Source organism: Chenopodium album, chromosome 2, assembly GCF_948465745.1.
Source record: "Chenopodium album chromosome 2, dcCheAlbu1.1, whole genome shotgun sequence".
NCBI lineage: Eukaryota > Viridiplantae > Streptophyta > Magnoliopsida > Caryophyllales > Amaranthaceae > Chenopodium > Chenopodium album.
In genome coordinates, this window is record NC_137835.1 from 83,060,856 (window position 1) to 83,071,291 (window position 10,436).

The window sequence follows — 10,436 nt, forward strand, 5'->3', positions numbered from 1 at the left end:
TTGAGAGAATCAAAACTTAGGTCATCATTTTCATCAGAAATCAACTCTACAAATTTAATTTTTTTTCACATCTAATATAATACCTCAGCATCTCCTATTCTCCTCTCTCTTATACAAATTGTTGGACAAAACTTCTTAAAGACTAAACCAACATTAAGTAAAGAAGGGATAAATTAAAATTAAAAAAAAGGGATTTTAATTAGGTTATTATATAATCAAAAATAGTAGGAAAAATTGGGGGAGGTTTTTTAGGTAGCTAATTCTGGTTTGAAGATGCTGAAATTCTCTGAGAACAAACTTCTAGTTCTCCACTTCATCAAAAAGCATTTCTTGGCAGCGGCATTCTTGACTGCAAAAAGCCTTTTCTCCTCTGTATTACATAAAAAATTGTGCAACTCATTAGTACCTCGTAAATCGAAATAATAATAATAATAATAATAATAATAGATCACCTTTAAATCTTTAACCAACTAAATATAATCATACATACTCGTATAATGTATGTACATATAATGATATGAAGTATAACCGCGATGAAAAGTATCATCGCGAGCTAGATTTCTTAATGGGTGCTCTCATAAGAGATCATTAGGTAACAATTTTTTTAATTTTCAATGATAGAATGGTAAGAAGGTAACGATCAAGTATTGACAAAATTTGTTAAAAATAAAAGGTTAAATGTAGCCTATTATTATTAAAAACAAAATGAGTACTAATTATTGTAAAGAATTCAAAGTAGTGATCCATTCATAAAGTACCCTACATATTCAATGGGCTATGTGCCTACTTGCTTAGATAAATAGGCCAAATTCTTAAAGGTACAATGATTGATTGGATCAAATGCAATTATTAAATGGACCAAGTCTATATTAAGAATTAACACACAAACTACTCTATATGACTATAATGGCAAACCTTATACAATATCAATATCATATTTCTACTAATCAAGATAACAATGGATATCCACTAATACCAATACTCATTTTCCTTTTCGTTTCAATCCTGATTACTAAGTTTAAATTACGCTATCAACGAGTAAAATGATTACTGATTCCGGACAAATAGAGTGTAACATTATTAGCACAATCAAGATCACAACATTTCACCAAGAAAATTAAAATAACAAGAGTAAGAGTGAATTGGTATATACCTGTACATGTAAATGTCACTCCCTTCACCAAGCTTTTTCTTGCAATGGTGACAAAAACTAAGGAAATTCTCAGGTGATGAAATCGAATTTCCAAATTTAGACAAATACCCATTTCTCCTAGATGAAAAAGATGAAGACCCAACAACACCACAACAACTTTGAACAATGCAATTCCCAAAAATATGAGTAGTTTTAGGGTTTGGACCATGAGATATTACACAAGTATAATCCTCAGATAATTCCATATCACTCAATGAAAGATTATCATTCCCACCACTATTTCCATTGGATTCCTGAGGATGAACTTGTGAATCCTTGTTTCCAAAAGGCCAATAACTGTTTTTGGGTGTTTTGATCCCAAATTCTCTTGGTGATTCAGGGGAAAAACAGGGGAAAACAGAGGATGGAGGCAGGGGAGGTACTTGGATTCTAAGTTGTGAACCAAACACAACTAATTTTCTTTTCTGTTGCTTGGAATTTGTTGTGTTGTTGTTGTTGGTTGTGTTGCTGGTGTTGTTGGCTGTGTTGCTGGATTCAGAACTGTTCTCATCAATGAGAGCAAGTCCAATACCCTTTGTGTTGTTGGGTTGTTCCCAAGAGTGTTGTGAGTTTGCTGAGATGGTTTTTGGGTTTTTGTTGTTGTTGTCAACAACCCAAAATGAGTTTGCTAAAGCAGTGAATGCTTTAGTGTCAAGGATTGAAGTTGGGCTCATTATTGGATCATTAAGTGTAGAAGCCGGCGACGGCGAAGGCGAAGAGGAAGATGATGAAGAAGAAGAAGAGGAAGAGGAAGAGAAGAAACTCTTGAGAAATTTAGGAGAGTTGAGGAAAAATGAAGTGGGTTTTGTGGATTTTTCAGGTGGAATCCATGAATTATTGTTATGATCAGAAATTATGCCTTGAGTACTTGTCACTTGTCTTGATCTTTTCCTCAGCATTCCCTTCAAAAAATAAACAAATCAAAACATTGTTAAAAAACACACAATCCAGTTGTATAACCATACATATTTAAGCAAGAAATTAAAAAAAGTTTAAAAATTTAGCTAAAATTACCTTATTCCAAGAAGAAAACTTGGGAAATTGATGAAATTTAAAACTCCCAAAAAATCAAAACTTGGATCTCTCGACAATAAGACTAACCAAAACTCAGCTGAAGAATCCCAAAAGAAATGGGTAACTTGCTTGAAAGATGAAAACTTCAATTGAATAAACCAAAAAAAAAAAAAAATAATTGAAGATTATAGAATCAAATGGGACCACCAAAATCCACATGCAAAACCCATGTGAGAGAGAGTTTATCAGAGCTTAATACTCCTAAAAACTGCTACTACTACTAGTGAATCTGCTGCTGCTGTTGCTACTGTAGTTTATCAGTTGCAGAATTTAGTTTTCCTGATCCCAATACAGAAAAAAACACTCATTTCCATTATTTTCTCTAATTTTTTTAAATATATTTTGTAAATAAAAATATTTATAAAAAAATAAAAGAAAATTTTTCTCTCTCTTAAAAATTGGTTGGTGGGTTAATGAGAAAGCCCATAAATTGCGCAGGTGTAAGTTTTATCCACTTTCAGCTTTTTTTGTTTTTGTTTTTTTTTGTTTGAAAATAATTTTTATTTCAAGTTTCTGTGAAACTGCCCACGGATGTGCTGAAATTGAGTAGAAAAAAGAAGAGAGAGAAAGTGGTGGAAAAAAGAGGAGAGAGAGAGAGAGAAAGGGAAGTTGGAAAAGAGTGAGGGAGTTTTCCAGTTTAGAGGGACTGCCTTTATAAAAAGAGAAGAGTGTCAATTTACCACACTAGGCCCCCCACCAACAAAATTATAATTATTTTTAGATATTAAGGTGGGTCGTTTTCATTTTTTGTTTTTGTGTGATCTTGTGAAAAAAAAATATATTATGTACTCTATTTAATTCTTTAAATATATTTTGGATAATTATATTTATATCACATTATTAGCTTAAGTGTTCTTTGAAATTGTTGTATAAACATTTTGATATTTTATAACTATTTAATTATTAAGATGTATTGTACTTGTATGGTGTAAAGTAAGCAATCAATAGAGGTAATCAGATAATCAACATTTATTTCGCATAACCTAATCCATTTTGAATCATTTTTGGATTAAGTATAGCTAAATTTAAATATCTTTTTGGAATTGTATGTTATTGCTCTACTTTGGACAGCATTGCCAATTTACCATTAGGCGCTTTCATTTGAGCTTCTGACTATAATATAACAAGTACGTGTTAGCAAAGCGGATTATTAATATTAATCAAAGCAAGGTTCAGCAGAGCAGATCACAACAATTTAAAAGAACAGTGTCTTATTACTTTATAATAATGATGTTGTTAAACACATGTGGGAGCTATGTCAATCACTACTCCATTTCTCTCTTACTTGTAGCCTTGTACAAGCGGTTAATGTGACGATTGATTATAATTTTAAATTTAAATGTATATCAATTGATATTTTTAATGTTATATTATCACTATTTTTTTTATTATAAACTCTTGTCATGGAGTTGATCAGATTTATATTTATCTGGGTTACGTTCCCTCTCATCATACGTACTAAGTACTAACACATATATTAGGACTTAGGAGTGTAACTATTTATTTTCAACCTATATTTTTTCAGATATTTATGGTTATCATTGTCTCATTGGAAGTTGGAACTATAATAAAAAAAAATAAAAAAAAAATAAAAAAAAAATTAAATAAATAAAAATCTTTTTGTACACCCTTAAATACTGTACCAATAATTTAGCTACAAGTAACCAAAACATAGTACTCTGTAGTAGTATTAGCGATTAATAGGATCAACGACAATAATTATCGTGAAAGTAAAGCTACTTGGTAGTGCGTACTATTATTAATTTCTACACTATTAACAATCATTTTGACTTTCTTTGATAATTCATCTAAGAAGATGCATAGGGTATTAGGGTGTAGTGATATCCCTCATGTTAGAACTTGCTAGATGCATCTCTACTACAATGCATACAATTCTCGAATCACATAACAAATTTTCTGCTACTACTTTTTAAGATTTATATATAATCTGAGTAATATACTTTGCATAATCATATAGAACAATGAAATTAAAATTAAATATATATAATTAGTTAAAATTATGTGAAATTAGAGCATAAAAATTCTATACGGGTCATTATTTGATAAGGGAGGAGTACGTATTTTAGATAAAGTAAAGAGGGTTGGTTAAGGTCATGTTCTTTTGAGATGCTCTGCTCTACTCTTTCCTCTTAAATTTGCTTTGCTCTACTTTGCAATATGAAGTTTTGCTCTGCTGTACTTTGTAGTATGAAGTTTTGCTCTACTCTACTTTATTGAAATCTGTTCTATTTTGTTCGAAAGCTAAAGAGGGGGGGGGGGGGGGGGTAAGGCTTTGTTTAGTTCACCTTATTTCATAAAAAATAAGTTTAGATCGGATCAGATAAAAAAAAATAAGTTCAGATCAGATCAGAAAAAATAAGTTCAGATCAGATCATCATTTTATGTGCAGTTTTTTATCGCTAAATATCTTTAATTTCGTAATAAAAAGTCTGAAAATCACATATTAATAAAATACACATTATACGATACCTCACTCGATATATTTTTTCCATATAGATTATCGTATATGTAAAGTCAAAGTTTAATCAAATCTAACATTCAGATCAGATCAGATTAGACCAAATCAAATAAATTCAAATATACGGCGAACTAAACAGGGCATAAGTTAGGCAAAAATTACATAAGGTTTAGTAGATGTGAAACAAGGGTTTTACCTTTTTTTTTTTTTTTTCCTTCTAATAATTGAGCGATGCATCAATGATTACTTTATTGTTCCCTCTTCGTGTGGGATTTATCAATAAGCTGACACCTGAGTTTTTGTCTTTTAGTGAACTACTCCTTTTTTTTTTTTTTTTTTTTTTTTTTATCTTTCTTTACTGTTATTTGTCAGCACTGTTCACACTGTATGTGTGGCGTACAAAAACGAGTATTATTTCAATATTCTCTCAAAATATTTTTATTTTAAGGCATCGTTTTGATTAACAATTTAACATATCTATAGTAATCTATACTCCGTAGTAAATTAGGGTCTGTTTTCATACGTTGAATTTCAGTTCAATTCAGTTTATGTCTAATGATATTGCTAATGATATAAAGCCAAATTTCATTTTTTAAACTCTTATTACAACGGCAATAATAATAATAATAATAATAATAATAATAATAATAATACTAATAAAAAATTAATCTTTAATAATAATAATAATCTTTAATAATAATAATAATAATAACAATAATCAATAAATTATAATAATAATAATAATAATATTGATACAATTCATTTCAAATGGTTATATTTTTTGATACACACTTCTACCGTTACACTCATTGACAAAATGAGAGTACTACACACCTTAACTAATTTTGTTCCAGCTTTTACTTTATTTTTATTTTTTTTTATAATTGTGTTAATTTTTTACAAAGTATTTTGTGTTCTTTTGTCATAATAATATTTTATTTTTAATTAAATAGTATATGTTTTTAAAATGTTTTGGGGTTTCATATTTGTAATATATTTTTCGTAAATATTATAATTATATAGTATATTTTTCTTAAATATTTTAATATGTATATTTGTAAATACACATATGTATAACAATAAATAATTAAAGATCACTAATCCATAGTTAAAAATCACTAATTAATAAGTTCAGTGCAGTTCTGTTCAGTTTAGTTTATTTTCAGTTCAATTCAATTGAGTTCAGCGTATGAGAACAGGCCCTTAGTACGGAGTAATATATAAAGTGAGAAGGGGTTTTAGGTGATAAATTTCACTTTCCCAAAATACCCTTCTCATTTTCTTTCTTTCTTTTTTTTATTAACAAAATTAAAACTACCTCCTTTGAAAAAAAACTACCATCCTTTTTTTTTTGGGGGGTGGGAGATAGTTCATAGTTTCATACTCTATTATTTATCCTCATGAACTCATAGACGTATACTAGTATTTTATTACTAACATATTGTTTTATGATAACTATACTTTTTAACAACAATTTTTAAAACCACTAATTATTTTATTTTATTATAATATGGTGGATAACATTCTTGGAAAAAAATCGAACTTGATAGCTTTTTTATATTGCACATGCACGCATCGTGTGTGTCTCTTAGCTTGTATGAGTAATTTTAAAAGAGTTAGTTGAATGTAGTGAAATAATTACAGTAGTAGGAGTATCGTTTGGGTGGGGTAAGGTATGTTGAAAATTTTAAAATTACTCCTTTTATCTTTATTTTTCGCCCTATGCAAATATGAGAAAAAAAAAATCATGTCTCATTGTATATTATATTATATATATTGAGTATTAAATTTTAAAAATTTTACGGGTATGGAAATGGAGATATACTCCGTCTTGGGAACTGTGAAATAATCCACGTATGACAAAAAAATAAGAAACAGAGAAAGTAATCCGTAAAATAAAAAAAAAAAAAAAGAAAGATAAGGGAGTGATTAAATATGTAGTACTACATTTTTTCAAAAAAAAAATAAAAAAAATATAGTACTACGTAGTATATTACGGAGTACAAAGCAGGAGTGGGATCATTTGAGAAGAGAGATGTAAAAATAAAAGTAAGAGTTTGTTTGTTTACCGTATTTTCACGAATTATTCAAGTTCTAATTATAATTAAAATAAGTTGTAATATGGTTTACTAAAAAATTCATATAATTTTAGAAAAATCAAAATTTCCATAAATTTGTTTGTCAATCAAACAATATAATTGTGAATTTTTAATAGTGGTGTACGGGACAATACCGACAACGTCGCTATTTAGCTGATAATGGCCTCGTATTACTACTTAATCATCGATTAGCAAATCCTTTGAACATCCATAACGGCCCGATTCTCGGCCACGTGGAGAGCTACTTCCGCCACGTGGAGAGCTGCTTCCGACCACGTAGACACCTACCGTTTGCCACTTATAGCCTTAGGTGGCACCAGCTTGCCGAGCTTGGTTATTTTCCTATATATACCCAGTCATATTTTCGTAATAGAGGTACAATCTCTCTCTCTCTCTCTAAAAAAAACTCTTTCTCTCTCTTATTCCTTCAATTCTTCTCTTCAGGTTGCTAACTGCAGCATCGGAGCGGTTATTCCCGGATAACCCCCTGGGCTAGTTAATCTGTGTTGACTGTGCAGGTATTAAATTGGACGATAAACCAATACCAACCCCGAGATATAACAGTGCAAGAACGTACCTGGAACAAGTGGTATTGACTATTGAGTAGGTAGTTTTTTTTAAAAAAAATATATGTATAAAAAAGTAGGGCCATTACACGCACGCATATGAGATTTCTGAAGGGTGGTGAAGTTGCTGACCATTCCAAGCCATTTACCAACTGCTGTGGTTTATTCTAGTACAGAGTTTCCACTTCAGCCGTCATTACAAATTGAAATACTAGTATTGCAACCTCCTTACTATTGGTTTACAATTACATGCTTAGTAAGAACATGGAGTACATGTACATTCTATGAAATTATATCTTCGGACTTTGACTATACGAATACGATGGAGTATGTAACTGATGTCATAGTAACCGTATACCTCCATTTCATTTTATTTGCAACTTAAAAATATTATTTATATAAAATATAAAATATTTTAAAGTTATAAATAATATAAAACTAAAATAATATATATTTTTATGGAAAATACAAGTATACCTTATAAAAGACACTAAAAATATATACAAAGTATATACGTATACACTTGTACTTGACTCGTATATATGGATGCTCAATTAGCATAATTGGTTTTAGTTTCAAAGGGCAATACAAAGTACTCAAAATATGCAATGAGATCACGTTACGTCTACATCGATCGTTTCCCTTGGATATATTATATACTCTCTCCGTCCACAATTATGTGCAACAAAGCAATATTATTTGTGGGCTAATCGGAGGAAGTAATTTATATTGTTTGTATTATACCGTCACTCAACATAGTTTTTAGATATACATACAATAGTACAATGACAAATATACCCTTAACATAGTAATTAGATATAACATACAATAGTTCAATGACAAATATACCCTTAACATATGCTATTAATATCATTTCATGGTAGGGCTTGGAATACATTATAAGATCAATCGTATTTTTCGAAGAAATCAATAAAAACAATAGACCGTTACTTACAACCCAATAATCGTAATCACATCATTTGAAAATTAGGTCTCACATTTCCCATCGTTCCATCAAAATGTTCTCCATTTTCAAAGATTCTTCACGCACTAATATATGTTTCTTATACAATACAAGAAGCTTTTTACGCCTACATATTTATTCATCATCATTAATCAACACAAAGTAGATTGGTGGGCCTTTTTTTTGTTTTTTGGTATATATATATATGGATGATCGATCATGATCATGTAAAAGAATAGTCACTTGTATCATGCACTAACATGGTTTTTTGCAGCTTTATTTACCCCACATTTTAATCATTAATGTAGAAAATAAAGTAGATAGATATCATATAGCTCACATATGAAAGATATAGAGTTCTCCCATAGCCAAGTAGGACATGCACCATTTTGTCCCTCAATTTGCATGTATTTCTTTCACAATGTAGCTATACACAGATCATATAATTCCCTAAGGTCATCATCTCAATAGTAAGGATATTTAAGACCCGGAATAATAAAACCTGTATGTATATAACATTGTCTTTTACAACCTCTTTACACGGGAAAAAGAAACTCTAGCTATTAAAATAGCCATTTGGTATCGTTGATCATTCGTGAGCTTGTACTATAATCCACATGAACAAAGAACAATATGTAGCACATTAATTAATTAGCGATGTATCAAGTGTATTATGAAATTTACAAAAGTCATGCTATATAAAATGGAGCTAATTTAAGGTTGCTAAAACACTAATATGACCATATTAGCTCACTTTCTATATCAAAATGACTCAATTTCCCAACAACTAGCTTTCTCAAATTGAAACAAGGTGACATCTTGTCATGCATTTTGAAGGAAACATAAATAAATAAATGATTTAACAAAAGAAACCTTACTTTTTCATTACTTTTGTTGGTGCATGAATGGGAAAATACATTTTGGGTATGTGAGCTTATTTTTAATTTTTCCAAAATTTGAAGAATAAGTTTTTTATTTTTATTTATTTATTTATTTATTTTTTGAAAAATGAAGATATGGTTGTATATTATTGTCCCTTCATTGATCAAGTTGGCTTTAGCTTTATCTCAAAAAGATAGTCTCAATCTAACATTATTAATTACTCCTAAAAACTTTAATTTTACACTCCTAGAAAGAATTTCAGCTGTTCCATATAATTAAGGAAAAAGTAATTTTAGATTAGCAACTTTAAAATTAATATCTAACTCTTAGACTTTTCACCCTCCAATTAAGTATGAGAATATAAGCCTTTTTAACCAAGTTAATAGCTCTTCTTAGGCCTTGTTCTCTTCACCTTAATTTTGCTGAACTGAAATTATTTTTACTGAACTGAAATTATTTTTACTGAACTGAAATTATTTTTGCTGAACTTAAATTATTTTTATTGAACTTAAATTAATTTTACTGAACTGAAATTATTTTTGCTGAACTGAAATTATTTTTGCTGAACTGAAATTATTTTTACTGATTTTCTATTATAATTCTTCTTTAAGAACACTGAATTTTACTGAACTGAAATTATTTTTACTGAACTGAAATTAATTTTAATGAACTGAACTTATTTTTACTGAACTGAAATTATTTTTACTTAATATTATTTTTTTTAAGGTGAATAGAACAGGGCCTTACTCGAAAGTTTTTTTTTTACTGTCATCACTTTTTACCATAATCTATATATATATTTACAGTATATACATATTTATGTTATTTGGCAATTTGATGGATTGGACATTACTCTTATTCATTTCAAATGTAACTTCAAAAAAGTTGTTGCATGATTTGTAAAGACCTTTATTTCGACAAAAAATTAAAATAAATTAAAGATAAACCAAAAATATATTTTCTTGCTACTAGCCGTGATATTGAAATGTATTACGAGGTATTTAGGTTATTTAATTATTATACAATTCGCAAAAAATGATATATCAATGATTGTTAATTGTAAGGAAATTTGATGGGTTCAAAATTATTCCATTACATATCTATATCATCCCTACACAATAACACAATTATATCAACTTTGAAAAATACTTCCTATGAAGTAGACAAAATGGATAAGAAG

The 10,436-nt window shown here is 29.1% G+C and overlaps 1 protein-coding gene across 1 annotated transcript; it reads right to left on the bottom strand.

Annotated features, from left to right (window-relative positions):
• Positions 1 to 2,894, bottom strand: LOC145603955 (FCS-Like Zinc finger 8-like). The gene is made up of 3 exons (XM_081659923.1): positions 2,207 to 2,894; positions 1,154 to 2,094; positions 1 to 370 (listed from the first exon to the last, which is right to left on the bottom strand). Exons 2-3 carry the CDS (start codon positions 2,089 to 2,091, stop codon positions 301 to 303), a joined length of 1,008 nt encoding a protein of 335 aa, XP_081516049.1. The 5' UTR covers positions 2,092 to 2,094; positions 2,207 to 2,894; the 3' UTR covers positions 1 to 300.
• Positions 2,895 to 10,436: the final 7,542 nt, after the last annotated feature.

Excerpts from the sequence above, each read along its gene's own strand:
- LOC145603955 (XM_081659923.1), bottom strand. The coding sequence starts at position 2,091 with ATGCTGAGGAAAAGATCAAGACAAGTGACAAGTACTCAAGGCATAATT. Across the intron at positions 371-1,153 it reads AGTGACATTTACATGTACAG|AGGAGAAAAGGCTTTTTGCA; the intron begins GTATATACCAAT and ends TATGTAATACAG.